At 46.9% G+C, this 16,322-nt stretch overlaps 1 protein-coding gene across 2 annotated transcripts in view; it reads left to right on the plus strand.

The window, feature by feature from the left end:
• PPP1R16B (protein phosphatase 1 regulatory subunit 16B) overlaps window positions 1–16,322 on the plus strand; it is a 107,348-nt gene that overhangs the window by 20,383 nt on the left and 70,643 nt on the right. For both annotated transcript variants that reach the window (XM_065921994.1, XM_065921993.1), the window contains exon 2: window positions 9,357–9,707. In XM_065921994.1, coding sequence (XP_065778066.1) covers window positions 9,458–9,707 — 250 coding nt within the window. In that variant the 5' untranslated portion in view covers window positions 9,357–9,457. The remainder of the gene's footprint in view (window positions 1–9,356; window positions 9,708–16,322) is intronic.

Raw genomic sequence — 16,322 nt, forward strand, 5'->3', positions numbered from 1 at the left:
CAAGGCTTAACCAGTGTGAATAGCCCTCCCCTGTTCAATAAACATGTAACCCAGGAGGGCATTCTGTGGCCACAGGTGGCCTCCTTTGGAAAATGATCCTTCTAGCTGCAAAGGGAGTTTTTGTCTCTGCAAGGGAGGGGGTGGACCACACTCCCCCAAGCCTGGAGGAGCAGTATGTGTAATTTGACTCCCATTTCCCTGTGCTTAGCTATTACATAAGCTTCTTTAGAAGACTGGCTGGTTTAGCACCGTGACTGTGACTGACTAATGTGTTCGTAGACATCATGTCAGCTTTGCATGTGCCCCATCTTTGGCACCTTTGTTCTGTCCCCTGCAGCCTCCCCCACACTGACATTCTTACCCATACGTATGTGGGCCTCTCTGTGGGTTCAGATTCATGGAGAGAAGCTCGGCATGGAAGATGGGTGTGTTCACAGGTTTTCCTTTGCCCATTTGAGCTGTGGCTTCCTTTGAAATTTTCTTGGAGCTGAGTCTGAGACAGCTGTCTCACCTTCACAGGTAGAAAGAATCTAAAATATCACTGATCAATATCTATTTGGAATGGTTCTTCCAGGCTAGGCTCGTGGGTACCAAATGCTGGGCAGCAAATATACATGATAGAGTCTTCCTCCTAACAGAGATGATCTCTCTGCCAGGCTGGGAGTGGGGCTCACTAGACCAGTCCCTCCTCCAACCCAATATGGACCTTCTCCCAGCAGCCTTATGAGTGGCCACTGGAGTTCTCGGTGGCAGGGACCCCAGCATCACATCATGGCTGGACTTTGTTGAATTGCTGGTGTTGAGACAGTTTTTCCTCATTCCAGGCTGATCCTACTTCTTCTTCCTTCTTTTTTTTTTTTTTTTTGCTGTGTCACTCCCCATATGGGATCTCTAGGTCCCCAACCAGGGATTGAAACTGTACCTCCTGCAGTAGCAGCATGGAGTCTTAACCACTAGACTTTTAGCGAAGTTCCAGGGTGATCCTTCTTCACTTTGTCTGTGATCACAACTCTGCTCTCTAGAGAACAATGCTAATCCTTTCATTCATGGCTTTTATTAAGGCCTGGTCCTATACTCCCAGTGTGGTCCAGCCAATTCAGATAGAGGTCATCTGAGCTATTATCTCAATGCTGGACATGATCTCTTCCTGAAAGCTCAAGGTGCTTTAGTTGTTCCAGCACTCTGTTCTTGCTGAACTTGTGGTTTTCGAGTCCTGCCATCTTGCCCTCTCCTCCAGTTCAGTTCAGTCGCTCAGTCATGTCCGACTCTTTGTGACCCCATGGACTGCAGCACTCCAGGCCTCCCTGTCCATCACCAACTCCTGGAGTTTACTGAAACTCATGTCCATTGAGATGGTGATGCCATCCAACCACTCCTCCTCCAAGGTCTTGCCCAATCTGGTTGTAGTAAATGGACTTCAGAGTACAGTGACAGATAGAAGGCCAAGCCCAGGACCACCATCCAGAGGTCTGAATGAAGGCGCACAGCTGGGAGAGGCAGAGTTAAGGAACAGATCCTTGGAGACCCGAGTCCTACAACAGATTTTTAAATCAGAATATCTGTCTGGGAAGACTGTGTCTGAAATCTAGAAGGTTCATGACAGCAGGAGTAGAACAGAGTTTACAAAATCCCATGAGAATGGGGTTGGTGGGGAGGACAAGGCTAGTAATTTCTAATTTAGATATTTGGAGCACCAAGGGCCCCATAAGTCTCTTTGCTCAGGCATAAAGCATCTTTATACTGGGGGGTGGGGTGGGGGTGGGGGTGGGCAGGAAAGAGGAAATGACGGTATTATTCAAAGAAGTGTGTTGTGGGAGGGCGGGGGTGTGTATCCTTTAGGAGCGAAAGTGGGTCCCAAGTGAGCTCGGAGGAGGGAGAGCCTTTGCAGTGTTTTGTTTTCCTTTTTCCCTCGTGCTCAGTGCTACAGGAAGCGCGAGGCGCAAGCACTCACGGCCTTCCTCCAGGGTGCTGCCAATATTGTGTGCAGAAGAATAGCTGAAGAACAAGGAAAAAAACCTTAACGTTTTCTTCTAACAGCGTGAACTTTGAGACACCGTCTGACTCATGTTTTAAAGTCTCTTCAATTTGAATCCACCTTCCTTCGTGTTGTTTTTCTCAAGGCACTAGGCTCGGGTCCAAAGATGTGTCAGGCAGCCGCTACCCTGGGCTGGAGGCGTCACAAAGCCTGGGTCCCACCTCAGGGGGTGGACTGCTGTGGGAACTTGGTGTTGACCTTCCCCAGCCCTTCTTCAAGGCCAGCCCTCAGCTTGGGCCAGAAGACCATAAATGGCCCTTTAAGGGGAAGTGGAGGTGTCTGGTGATACAGCCCAGCAAGCAGCCCAGCACTCGTCCTGCTTCAGGCAACATCGCCTCCTGGGGCTCCCATTCGTGTATCTCTAAAAGTAGCATTAATATCTGTTAGGGTACTTTTTGGTTACAAGTATCAAAATTCAATTCAATTGGCTTAAATAATAACAGGGATAAAGTCCAGAGGTCCCTAAATTAAAGGACCCTGTTTCTCTCCTCTGACTCCCCCAAGTATTGGCTTTATCCAAAGGCCGGCTTCCGGCACGGCTGGGGGCGAGATGACTTACAACGGCAACTGGGGTTCACGCTTCCAGTTCATGGGCGGTGAGAAGAGAGAGCTTCTGATTGGTCCAGCTTAGGTCATGTGCCTACCCCTGGCCAATCACTCTGGCTGGGCTTAAACCATCGCTCTTAGGCTGTGGCCAATCAGGGCCCAGCACGGAGTGATCCTGGGGGAGCTACAGAAACCACTACCAAACCGAGCCTTTCGATGGGCTCATGCCTTTCTTCCTCTTGTTTTTTCAGAGACGTATCATCCCCCAAACAGCGTTTCTGTAAGAGCCTTCTTTTCACTTTGGAGGAGGGGAGGGGTTCTGTCATGCACCCCCACCTGGCCCGCAATTCCCCTACAGGCTTCCCATTTGCCCCCAAGGCTCAGCTCTGGAGCGCAGCCCTTGCTTCTCTACATTGCTGTTTACCAACAGGTATCAAGTTCAGCTTTGTCAGACAGCAACTGGAGGTTGAATCGAGGCTCATTCTAGTTGTCTGTTCTGGCCTCACTGAGAGTGAACGGCCTTGCCCTCAGACCTGGGACTGCCCACAGCAGGGCTGTTTTGGCTCATCCACCCAGACCTCACCCAGCTATTGGTTGGAATAATTAAGTACCCTACCCTGTTTCCCCCTTGCTTCTGATTTCTCTTCTCAAAGCGCACACACTTCCTGGATGACCTCACCCGACCTAGCCTCTGCGGACCCCTTCCCCTACCCGCCTCTCCAGCGTATTTGGTTGTCTTGCGTCCCCCATGTGCCCAGTTCTCTGCAAGATGGTCCATCTGGGTGCTCCCGCAACACTCTGGGCTCAATGTCTCCATGGAGCTGGTTTTTCCCTCAAATGAGCTCCTCCTTGAGGATTCCCTTTAAGTGTTGAGGATTGCTGGAATTCCCTGGCAGTCCAGTGATTAGGGCTCCATGCTTCCACTGCTGGGGACCCAGGTTTGATCCCTGGTGGGGGAACTAAAATCCTGCATGCTGGGAATTGCAGCTGAAAATTAAATAAAAACTCCCCTACTCTTAGAGAAAGAGTTGAGGCCATTACTTCTCCCGCGTCCTGGCAGCTTGGGCTGTGTCCCTATCACCAACCAGGGCTATCTGTGGAAATACGGGCAGATACATTGGGTCTCACAAAGGGGCCAGTCCACAGCTCATAGGAGCCAGTACTTCTGCGGGCTGCCCCAGCGCCCAGACCAGCGCCTGCCTTGGGGGCTGCCTGGCTCCTGTGTTAGCAGCCCTGATGGCAATTCTTTAATTAGACCAAGCAGGGTTTTCTTGGACGGGGGTGGGAGGAGGTGTGTGGGTCTATTGGGGGAAACTAGGTCACCTGAAAACCAGCAGTCAAGAGGGAGCTGTCCTGGAGCCCCAGCTCCAGGGAACCCAGAGGGGCGAGCCAGCTGGGGGCTGACAGAGCAAAGTCAGAGAAATGTGCCCTGGCCCCCTTTCTCGGCCCTTGGGAGGCACTGTCCTCAGCTTTCTCCAGGGGGCTGGGCAACTGCCCTTAATTCCTTTACTCAAGCAGACTGCCCCAGCCAGGGAAGGCACAGCAGTGAGTGTCTCCTGTCTGCAAGGGGTGCGCCACCCTGGGGCTCAAGGAGGGAGCACTATACTGGGAGTTGGGCTCAGGATTCAAGTTACTGCTCAGTCTTTGTATCCTGTGAATGTGTTCTCCACTCCCTTGTACATCTGTTTTGTCATCCATCCAATGGGCAGGGACCGCCCCTGTTTTTCCCTTGCTGTATCTCTAGCTGTCTGGCACGTGACAGATGTTCAATGAATATTTGTCAGCTGAAATAATGAGCTCGTAAGAGGGCTTCTTTTGTCAGATTGTTGTCATTGAGGATCAATGGCCAGGTGAGGGATTCCAAAACGTCAATCACAATTTTTGCCAGCATTAAATGCCATCATTCTTTAATTTTTCTTTGCTACTACCTTGCAGGATTTCCAAGGGAAATAAAGAAGATTTATTTAAAAAGGAAATTTTACATCACCACCATAAATAAACAGTAACTGTGAAACCAGATCCGCAGGGGAAAAAAATCATTGTCATTACATTCTGTCGTAAATACTATCACTTGTCGAAGGCTATAAGCCCGAGGCTGACTTTCTTTTTGTTTATAAGGGAAATTGCAATGGTTATAAAAATGTTAAAGATCTATTAGCACCCAACTGATAACTTTCTTCTGAAGAAAAAAATTGATAGATTATTAAAAAAACAAGTGAAAAGGAGGTAACTTGCTGTCTTTGAGTCCATGTTTTATTAAGTCTTGTCCTGAACTTTTTCGTAAATTCCCTTGGAATGGGTTCTCTTTCTACACTTAGGGAAACACCTGGCTGGGACAATGGCTGGGAAGGTTCTTAGAAAAGGATTAAAGGCTTTAATAGAGTGATTGATGTGACTATTCCTATCTTCAGTCTTAGCATGTTTTTCAGTTCAGTTCGGTCACTCAGTCGTGTCTGACTCTTTGCAAGCCCATGAAGTACAGGACGCCAGGCCTCTCTGTCCATCACCAACTCCTGGAGTCCACCCAAACCCATGTCCATTGAGTTGGTGATGCCATCCAACCATCTCATCCTCTGTCGTCCCCTTCTACTCCTATCCTCAATCTTTCCCAGCATCAGGGTCTTTTCAAATGAGTCAGCTCTTTGCATCAGGTGGTCAAAGTATTGGGGTTTCAACATCAACATCAGTCCTTCCAATGAACACCTAGGACTGATGTCCTTTAGGATGGCCTGGTTGGATCTCCTTGCAGTCCAAGGGACTCCCAAGAGTCTTCTCCAACACCACAATTCAAAAACATCAATTCTTCGGCGCTCAGCTTTCTTTATAGTCCAACTCTCACATCCATACATGACCACTGGAAAAACAATAGCCTTGACTAGATGGACCTTTGTGGACAAAGTAATGTCTCTGTGTTTTAATATGCTGTCTAGGTTGGTTATAACTTTCCTTCCAAGGAGTAAGTGTCTTTTAATTTCATGGCTGCAGTCACCATCCACAGTGATTTTGGAGCCCAGAAAAATAAAGTCAGCCTCTGTTTCCACTGTTTCCCCATCTATTTGCCATGAAGTGATGGGACTGGATGCCATGATCTTAGTTTTCTGAATGTTGAGCTTTAAGCCAACTTTTTCACTCTCCTCTTTCATCAAGAGGCTCTTTAGTTCGTCTTCACTTTCTGCCATAAGGGTGGTGTCATCTCCATATCTGAGGTTATTGATATTTCTCCTGGTATTCTTGATTCCAGCTTGTGCTTCCTCCAGCCCAGCATTTCTCATGATGTCCTCTGCATATAAGTTAAATAAGCAGGGTGACAATATACAGCCTTGACGTACTCCTTTTCCTATTTGGAACCAGTCTGTTGTTCCATGTTCAGTTCTAACTGTTGCTTCCTGACCTGCATACAGGTTTCTCAAGAGTCAGGTCAGGTGGTCTGGTATTCCCATCTCTTTCAGAATTTTCCACAATTTATTGCATGTTTTGTCACTTCCCAATTAGTAGGTGATCAGTGAATACTCAATAATGAATAAATGGGTAACCATCTGTGTACAGACTCTTACGGCTGACAGAAGATGTACAGAATACTTAGGCTGATCTGACATCAGTGGAAATTTTATTCTCCAGTGAGTGATGGAGAATTCGCCACCTCCAGAGACAGCCAGTGGACCACACGCCCTTGTTCAGTTGCTTGTTGGCCAGCTCTGGAGGCCAGGTGCCTGTTTTTGGGTGCACACCACCACTCCTCTGTACGTTGATCCTGGTCTTTATTGAGGAGACTCACAGACTGCCTTCTCTTTCTTGTGTATATAGAACCTGTGGATATTTCACCTAAGGCAGGGCTTGCAAACTGAAATGATCATAGGAGCTAGTGGTGGTGGTGGTGGTGGTGGTTTAGTCACTAAGTCGTGTCCAGCTCTTGTGACCCCATGGACTGTAGTCTGCTGTCCATGGGATTTCCCAGTCAAGAATATTGGAATGGGTTGCAATTTCCTATTCCAGGATATCTTCCTGACCTAGGGATCGAACCCATGGCCCTTGTGTCTCCTGCATTAGTGGGCAGATTCTTTATCACCGGGCCACCAGGTAAGTCCTATAGGAGCTAGCAAGTGATGCCACTTAGTGAAGGAGGTCAGATGGGCGTAATGGGAGGTAGTGGGCATCATGGAAAATGAGATGTGCCCCATCTAAATTAGGGCAGTCCTATTCAGTACCAGCTGATCGTTGCCATGTGAGCTTGGCGTGGCCAGCCACTGAGATGTTCTAAGAAAGGCTAAAAATCTGATTTTGGATATCAAATCTTCAAGTTTTAAATATTAGCAGTGAATGACAATACCATAAAATACAGCATGGACCCCAAATCAACCAAGCAGATAAACATGATGTGGACCATGGGGGACTTTCTGGCTATCTGGCCTTGAACCACAAGTTACTCACTGCTTCCTCCAAGACTTCTATTCCCTTGGGCTGGGCAGCCCCATCCACTTCTGGCCATGTTTTTATTTTATTTTTTAATATTTATTTGTTTGGCTGCATTGGGTCCTAGTTGTGGCGCACACGATCTTCATCGCATCATGTGGGATCTTTTGCTGCTGCGAATGCGTTTTCTAGTTGTAGCACATGGGATCCGGAGTGCTCAGACTCCAGTAGTAGCAGTGAACAGGCTTAGTCACTCCACAGAATGTAGGGTCTTACTTCTTAGACCAGGGATTGAACCCATGTCCCCTGCATTGCAAGGTAGATTCTTAACCACTGGACCACCAGGGAAGTCCCTCAAGCCAGGTTTGTGTGTGTTGGCTCCCAGAATTTCCTTCACGGTGTTCAACCCCTCTACATGCCTTTGAACATGGGGAAGCTCCTTCTCACCTCGTGTCTGCCCTCCTCAGTGAGTGAACGCCTACTCATTCCTTGGAGATTCAAATCAATTGCCTCCTACTTTGGAGAGCCTTTCCTGATAACCTCAGCCAGAACAGCTCATCCATTTTCTTTCTTTCTTTCTTTTTTTACATTTGAATAGAAAATTTATTATTTTCATTTTCCAAGTGTTTTCTTTTTCTATCAGGGAAAAAAAAAGAAATCTTAAGGACAGTTGTCACTTGCTGCCAAATTGAGGGTAGTCTTTCTACGGTGGTTTAGTCGATAAGTCATGTCTGACTCTTGCAACCCCATGGACTGTAGCCTGCCATGCTCCTCTGTCCATGGGATTCTCCAGGCAAGAATACTGGAGTCAGTTGCCATTTCCTTCTTCAGAGCTCATCCATTTTCTAGCTGTGTGGTATTCAGTAGGGTAATTAGTCTCTCGTGCCTCAATTTCCTTATCTGAAATGGGGATCAGAATAGTACCTGGTCTCATTAGGTCATCAGAAGGATCAGGTTAATTTACAGGTAGATGACACCATGACAGACCAGTAGACGTGGTGTTTCTTAGAAGGCAGAGCTGATTCTTGATCCATCTCTGAACCAGGACTCATCACAGGGCAGGTTTCATTATTTGGTTCCTTGAGGAAGTGGGGAAAAGTAAATAGGTGGTCCATTAGCTCCTAGTGAGTTCCTGCCATCATGATGATACAGCATGGTTGTGAATTCAACTCATCTGAGCTCCTTACTCTTAAAAAGGAGTATCTATCTAAGTGGCTGAAAAACCGAGCATGCTAAGTTCTGGCAGAGAAACTGGATCACTCATAGATGGCTGGAGGAAATGAAAAATGGTACAGCCACTCTGGAAAGCAGTTTGACAGTTTCTTATAAAACTAAACATGTAATTACTGTACAACCCAGCAACTGTACTCTTGGGCATTTACTCCAGAGAAATGAAAACTTATGTTCACACAAAAACCTGTGCGTGAATGTATTAGCCTCGGGCTGGAGACAACTTAGACGTACTTCAGTGAATGAATGAATAAGCAAACTGGGACACATCCATAAAGTGGGGGTTGTTGTCGTTCAGTCGTGTCCAACTCTTTGCGGCCCAGTGGACTGTAGCCCGCCAGGCTCATCTGTCCATGGGATTCTCCAGGCAAGAACACTGGAGTGGGTTGCCATGCCCTCCTCCAGGAGATCTTCCCGACCCAGGGATCGAACCTGCATCTTTAGGTCTCCTGCTTTGGCAGGCAGGTTCCTTACCAAAAGCACTGCTGGGGAGCATCAGGTCTTAGTCACAGCATGGGTGATCTTCATCGCCACACTCGAGCTTCTCTTCAGTTGCCTCAGGTGGGCTTAGTTGCCCTGTGGCATGTGGGATCTTAGTCCCCCAACCAGGGATCAAACCTGCGTACCCTGCATCGGAAGGTGGATTCTTAACCACTGGACTCTTCAGAATAAGGTTCCCAAAGAGCTTGTTTCTGTAGGTTATATCTGTCAATATTTACCAAGTTTTAAATTAATACAGAGACATTTAAAATACAGTACTCGCTCCTTTAAAAATAATAGTAAACCCCTTCCATGTTATAACAATAAACTCCTGTGTTATAACAGAACAACCTTATATGAAATTATAATACGACCACCCAAAGTAAGGATTATTGTATGACTATGATGGAGGTGTTAACTAACAGTGGTAATCATATTGCAATATAAGTATGTCAAATCAACACGGTTGTACAGTTGAAACTTACACAATGTTATAGGTCAATTGTAACTCAATTAAAAAGAAATAAAAGAAGGAAGGAAGACAATAAAATGGGGGGAGGGCAAAGCGTTTGGAAGGTGGGACTGGGTGACCTCATCAGATCGGAGTTCCGAGCGTGACGCATGTCCATCTGTGTCTCTCCCGCTCCTGCCACAGGCCCCAGCATGCCGCCCCAGCCCCGTAGGAGCCCGCATGCTGCCCCGGCCCCCGGCACGCCGCGCTAGCCCCCAGCCAGGGCGCAGGGAGGCGCGGAGGCCATGGCCAGCCACGTGGACCTGCTGACTGAGCTGCAGCTGCTGGAGAAGGTGCCCACGTTGGAGCGGCTGCGCGCCGCCCAGAAGCGCCGGGCCCAGCAGCTGAAGAAGTGGGCGCAGTACGAGCAGGACCTCCAGCATCGCAAGCGCAAGCATGAGCGGAAGCGCAGCACGGGCGGCCGGCGGAAGAAGGTGTCCTTCGAGGCCAGCGTGGCCCTGCTGGAGGCCTCGCTCAGGAACGACGCCGAGGAAGGTAGGCCACTCCTGGGCCTGGTTGGCGGGTGGCCGCCTGGGCCCCTTGGATTCTGGCTTCTGTGCCGTGGAGGGGAGAGCGGGGTGGGTGTGGTCCTCCTCGCCCACCTTTGGGCAGCCCCAGGCATCGTAGGCGGTGGATGTTCCTAGGAAAGGCGCTGGAATCTGAGACGTTTTTTTTTTAAGACAAGAATGCCAGCCTTTGGCTAATACAGACTTACTTTCCTTCCCTCCCACTAATATTGACTGCCACCCTGCGTCTTGTATATTACAATTCCAGATACAGTGGTGAACCCATTGGATCTGGTTTCTCCCCTCCAGGAGCTCAGAACTCAGAGGACCCTCCATTTCCTGAGCCCCTCCTCTGTGACCCCGAACTGGTCCCTTTTACTGGGTCTTCACCGCAGAGGTAGATGGGCTAGACAGGTGGAAAACAGCATAAGTAGACTCTGAGGTTAGATGACCTGGATCTCAAACTGGTTTAGTCAGTTATTCCCTGGGTGACCCTGGCAAGTAGGCAAGTCTCTTCAGCTCCTTGTACCTTAGTGTCTGCCTCTGTAAAATGGGGCTAATAATAGCATCCACCTCCAGGGCTTGCTCTGAGCATTAAAGCAGAGAATACCTGTAAGTTCTTGACATGGTCCCTCATACTGTGTGAGTGGTTAGTATACTTTATTTTATTATATTATTGCTATGTTTTATTATATACATTTATATAAAATTATGATTATGTAAAAGTATATTTATATAGTGTCCAGAACGTCTAGAAAGAGACAGATGTACACAGTGTTGTCTGGGACATTTCCAGTCTGTAAAGCAGATGAATAAATAAATATGAACACATACATATATTCATATAATCTGTTTCCAGATTTTATGGATACCCTGTACTTGTTATGTTTTATTTAATTATGTTATTGTTATTATATATCCTATGATCCAGATATCATAATACCCAAGAGGCAGGTATAATAATAATACCCATTTTACTGATGGGGAAACTGAGACCAGTGAGGTTCAGAAACTTGAGCAAGGGGGGAGAGCTGGGATCAGAACTCCCAGGATCCAGGCTCTTGTCCCTGGATGATCAAACCTTGTGGGTTTGCTCCCCATTGTAAGAGTGAACAGAGGATCTATGCTTTGGCCGAGGCCCTCTTCTCTGAGCATCTTCTGAGAGCTCACACCTGCTCTCTGCAGCTGAGATGTGTCCACGCATCCTGTGTTGCCTTTGGTAGGTGCTGGTGCCTCCCTGTATGTGAATCCCTTCCGCCTGTCATTGGAGGGACCCAGCCGTGTTTCTTGGGTCCCTCTGGTCTCCTGCCTTCCCACATCCTCCAGACACTTGGTGCTAAAGCAGCCAATGAAAGAGCGGAGGGGTGGAGGCACTTATCACACTGGTGGGTATTAGGGCTTGTTTGTTGCCCCTTAGGTTCTAGAACCCTCTGAGAAGCACAGATCCCTTTCTGGCCTGGTTACAGAGCGCCCTGGGACTGAGCAGAGAGGCGTCCCCAGAACCCCTCAGCTGTAAACAGTGCAGCCAGAACCTGGGGTGAGCAGCCCCCGTGAGAGAGGCCTGAAGTCTCAGGCTTGGGGGACGCCACCCTGCGGGGCTCCTTCCTACGTGTCATTTACCGGGTGACTCGGCAGGTCCCTCCCACTCAGTGGGCGGTACGTCATGATGTGTGATTTTGTCGTGGGCGGCAGTGCATCAGCCCTCCTTTCACACTCGTCTTCCATCGCCTTCTCCCCTGAGCCCCGTTCCCCTTCGCGGAAGGGGCTTTTCAGAGGTTCTGTGAGCTGACAATGGGCTGCTGCCAGCGTCCAAGCACCGTTTCCCACCCCGCCCTGGTGTACGCCCACCCCTACAGGTTAGAAAGAGAGCTGGGCTTGGGTCCAAGGGTCAGAGGCCCCTCTGTCCTTCGGTCCTGTATGTGACCTTGAAGAGCTTGTTTCACCTTCCTGGGTTCAGTTTCATAATCTATAAAAGGGGTTTTGAGTACTTGCCCTCAAGGGAGTGTAGCAAGAATTAGACAAGATCCCAGATGTTACAGCTCTTTGAAAAGGGACCCTGAACCCTGAACCAGTAGGGTGATCATTTTAACACTTTATCCCCAACTGTGTGTGTGTATGTGTTAAACAGACTTTAGTGTTTTTAAGAACGCAAATGCATGCTTCTTGTAAAAATCAAACAACACAGAGATATAAAAGTCCCTTCCTTCTTCCCTCCCTCCTTTTCTTCCTTCCACAATTGATGTATTTCCTTTCACGATTGATATATTTCCTTCCAGGCACTTTTCTCATTTACCTATGTGTTTGTAAACTTGATGAACTATAGAGCTAGTCGACTTTTGTTTTTTATGGAACTGGTATATACTAGATACATTATCCTGTAAGGTTTTTTTTTTTTTTTCCACTCAATAACATATCTTGGAGTTGTTTTCATGCCAGTACGATGGAATAATATATCTGCATTCTTTTTAACTGCTTCATAGTATTCCACAGTATGGATTTACCAGTATTTTTAGCTAGTTTCTTTTTGTTGGTACATAAGTTTTTTTCAGTGGTTTTGCTTTTGCCACAGTGAATGTTTTGTGCACACATGCAAATGTTTATCTGGATATTAAATTTGAATGAGAAGAGTGCTAGCCCCCCCCTTCCCCCTCTGCCCAGGCTGGTCCCCTGGCTCTGGGCAGAGCCAAGTGAGTGTAGGGCCAGAGCACTATGCTCTGTGGCCTCGCTTTTGGGGTGCATTGAGAGGTGTCCCTGGGGACCACAGGTGTCTGGGTTTTAAGTGGGGTGTGGAAGCTGCTAGCAGGCATTCTCACCAGACTGTGCTCAACTTTCTGGCAGCACATCCGAGCCCGATGCTCCCAGCTGACTGGGATAGCTCCTGTGTGCTGGTGGGGCTGCCGGTGGGGCGGCTGTTGGGGCGTTAGCTCCCAGTGGGATGGGAGTGTGGGGTGGCAGCTCCTCCGCTCCCTTGAGCTCGCAGCAGGGGTTGAGTCAACCTCCTCCACCTGCCAGGGTGATATAGTCATTCCTGGAGTAAGGCAGCGCTGAGGAACGCACTGACTTTCTTTGTCTAGCCCTGCATCGCCTGCAGGTTCGTGTCCAGACACCAGGGATGCTCTCTGGCCTCCTGAGCCCCATTCTCAGCTTCCCACTACCCGGTATCAGTTCACGCTCCAGCCGCCTCCAGCTCTCTGGCTTCCGCCCCACGCCCTGCATTCTCTTACCTTTCCACCTTGGCATATGTGGTTCCTTCTGTCTAGAACATTCTTCCTCTAACTAACTCCTACACCCTTCAGGTTTGGGTTCCTGTGTGACCTTCTTGGGAAGCCGTCTCTGATCTTTGTCTGGACCTTTTCCCCCATCGCTTGGTAGAGCAGTAACTCCATAGCCAGCTGACATTTACTGAGAGGTGAGAAGCATAGTCTTTGAAGTTAGTTATCCAGGATTCCTCCTCTCAGCTCTGCTGCCTATTAGCTAAGCAACCAGGGAAAGTTCATTAACTTCTTGGTGCCTCAGCTCCCCATCTATAAAAATGAGGATGATATAATATGCCTGCTAACCCTGTAGGATTACATTGGGTTGACATATGTGGGAGTGGTACGGTAAGAAGTGTTTATCATGGATATACAGTTTATATCACTTAAATGTAGAATCTAAAATATGACACAAATGAACTAATTTACAAAACAGAAACAGATTCACAGACATAGAAAACAAACGTGATTACCAGGGGGGAAAGGGGAGGGGGAGAGATAAATTAGGAGTTTGGAATTAGTGGATACAAGCTACTATATATAAAATAGATAAAGAACAAGGTCCTACTATATAGCATAGTAAACTGTAATGGAAAAGAATATGAAAAAATGTATATGTATAAGTGAATCACTATGCTGTATAAAAGAAACTAACACAACAGTGTGAATCAACTATTCTTCAGTTTTTGAAATTTAAATGAGAAGTACATATGATGTAAATTGCTACCTTGCATTATCCACTATTCTACACTTACACATTCTTCTATTTATGTTTTTATTTGGGCTTCCCTGGTAGCTCAACCGGTAAAGGATCTGCCTGCAATGCAGGAGACCTGGGTTTGATCCCTGGTTTGGGAAGATCCCCTGGAGGAGGGAACGGCTACTCACTCCAGTGTTCTTGTCTGGAGAATTCATGGACAGAGGAGCCTGGCAGGCTGCAGTCCATGGAGTTGCAGAGAGTTGGACACAACTGAATGACTTTCACTTTCACTTATTTATTTGTTTATTTTTGCACACGGGCTCTCCCTAGTTGTGGTGAATGGGGGCTACTCTTTGTTGCCGTGCTGCCTGGGCTCTAGGTGCCTGGGCTCAGAAGTCAGGGCACACGGGCTTAGTTGCTCCATGGCATGTGGGGTCTTCCCAGACCAGGGATTAAACCCATGTTCCCTGCATTGGCAGGTGGGTTCTTAACCACTGGACCACCAGGGAGATCCATTCTGCAGTATTGATGTGCCACTGGTAATCCATTCACCAGATGCTGAACATTTAGATGGTTTCCATTTGGGGTTTTGATGAATAATGCTGCTAAAAACATTTGTATGCAAGTCCTTTTGGGGACATTTGTTTTCATTTCTCTTGGGTAGTAACCTAAGAATGGAATTACTGGGTCAGAGGGTAAATCTATCCCAAAATTAAATTTCTTAACTTTTAAGAAAAACTGCTAAACTGTGGCAAAATGGCTTCACTGTTGTACATTCTCAGACCTCATTTATGGGTGAAATTGTACGTTGTATGTTTCCATTGAAGCTCTGAGAGGCTGTGACACTTGTCAAGATCTCATAGGCTTGAAGTGTCAGACCTGAGACTTGAACCCAGATCTGTGGTCCCTGGAAGCCCATGGTTTTAACCAATGGGTGGTCCTGGAACCTCTTGCTTTTGTTCTTTCTAGAAAATATGAGAATGATTCACTTGTGGTTTTGATCTGTGACTCTGTGGGCCTTAAGGCCCCTCATGTTTCTGCTGTCCTCTTGGACCCTTACTACTGGGGGGAGTCTCTGAATAACCTCTTCATCCCTACCTGTAACTTCTTTCCATGGCCACATGAGCCAGCCTCTCTTGAAATGACCAAACATTCATGAACTTGTCAGGGCTTCTATTCATCCCTCAGAATGTGTAGGGCTTTCTTTAAGGAAACCCTGAAAAAAAACTTTGAAGAAAAAATTGAGTGATTCTTTTGCAGCCTGATTTTAACTCTTCAGCTATGGTAAAGGTTTTCAAGCTTCATGGTAAAGGTTTTCAAGCTTCTTTTTTTTAAAGAGTGGAAACTTTTCTTTAAATGAAATATTGTGCAGAACCCCAATATGTAAAACACATGAAAGAACTATTCTGGCTGAGGAGATGGGGAGTGCTGGCTCCTCTTTCCCTTGCCTCCCCTTCTTTGCTCCCACAAACCTCTCCCCAACCCCCAGGTGCGTTGGCGGACATCTGGGCTCCGCACACTAAGCTTCAACCATTGACTCATCTAAAGAAAACACAATTTGAACTTTCACTTTTGAATGATTTTTGCAAAGGGAAGTTTCTTTTCACTTAATTATAAAAATAACACATCCTTGTTTGTAGAAAACTTTAAAAGTACAGAAAAAATTAAGAAGAAAATAAAATCACTCATCCTTCTACTGAAGAGCAACAGTCATTGAAATATCAAAAAAAGTTTTTTGTTATTGTTCTATCCATCAGAGTCCTGATTGGAAAGAAAAGATGCTGTCACATAGAGTATTTTGAGTAAAGTTTAATAAAGAAGCAGTTTGCAAAGAGTTTAGGGCAATAGTCTTCAAACATTTTGGTCTCAAGGCACGTTTATGTTATTAACAACTGAGAACTCTTAAGAAATCTTATTTAAGTGAGTTTTATAGCAATATTTACCATATAGGAAATTAAAACTGAGGAATTAAAATAAATGTGTATTCACTGACTAAAACATAAACTTATTAACTGTTGTATTATTTATTTATTGTTGCCTTGCAGATGAGCTCAAAATTTAGAAACTTAAAACAATAAATATTGGGATTTCCCTGGCAGTCCAGTGGCTGAGTCCACTCTCCCAAGGCAGGCAGCCTGGGTATGATGCCTGGTCAGGGAACTAGACCCCTCATGCCCCAGCTAAGACCTGGCACAGCCAAATAATTAATTTTAAAAATGATAAGAATTAAAAAAAGATAAATATGTGCTGTCTTACACAGTTTCTGTGAGTCAAGAATCCAGGAGCAGCTTAGCTTACGTGATTCCAGCTCCGGATCTCTCCTAAGTTTGCGATCACCTCAGGGTTTAAGTGGGGCTGATCACCTCAGGGTTTAAGTGGGGCTGAAGAATCCACTTCCATGATGGCGAATCCACTTCCATGATGGCGAATCCACTTCCATGATGGCTGACCCACAGGGCTCCTGGCAGGAGGCCTCAGTTCCTTGCCACGTGAGCCTCTCCCTCGGACTGCTTGATTAGGCTCTCCACATGGCAGCTGGCTTCCTGCAGTTTGTGATTCAAGAGCTAGAGCAAGGAGGGAGTCACAGTGCCTCTTATGACCTAGCTTTGTAAGCCACATACCATTCCTTCTGTCACGTTCTATTCATTAG

The sequence above is a fragment of the Muntiacus reevesi genome, chromosome 2 (genome assembly GCF_963930625.1).
Source record: "Muntiacus reevesi chromosome 2, mMunRee1.1, whole genome shotgun sequence".
Classification (NCBI taxonomy): domain Eukaryota; kingdom Metazoa; phylum Chordata; class Mammalia; order Artiodactyla; family Cervidae; genus Muntiacus; species Muntiacus reevesi.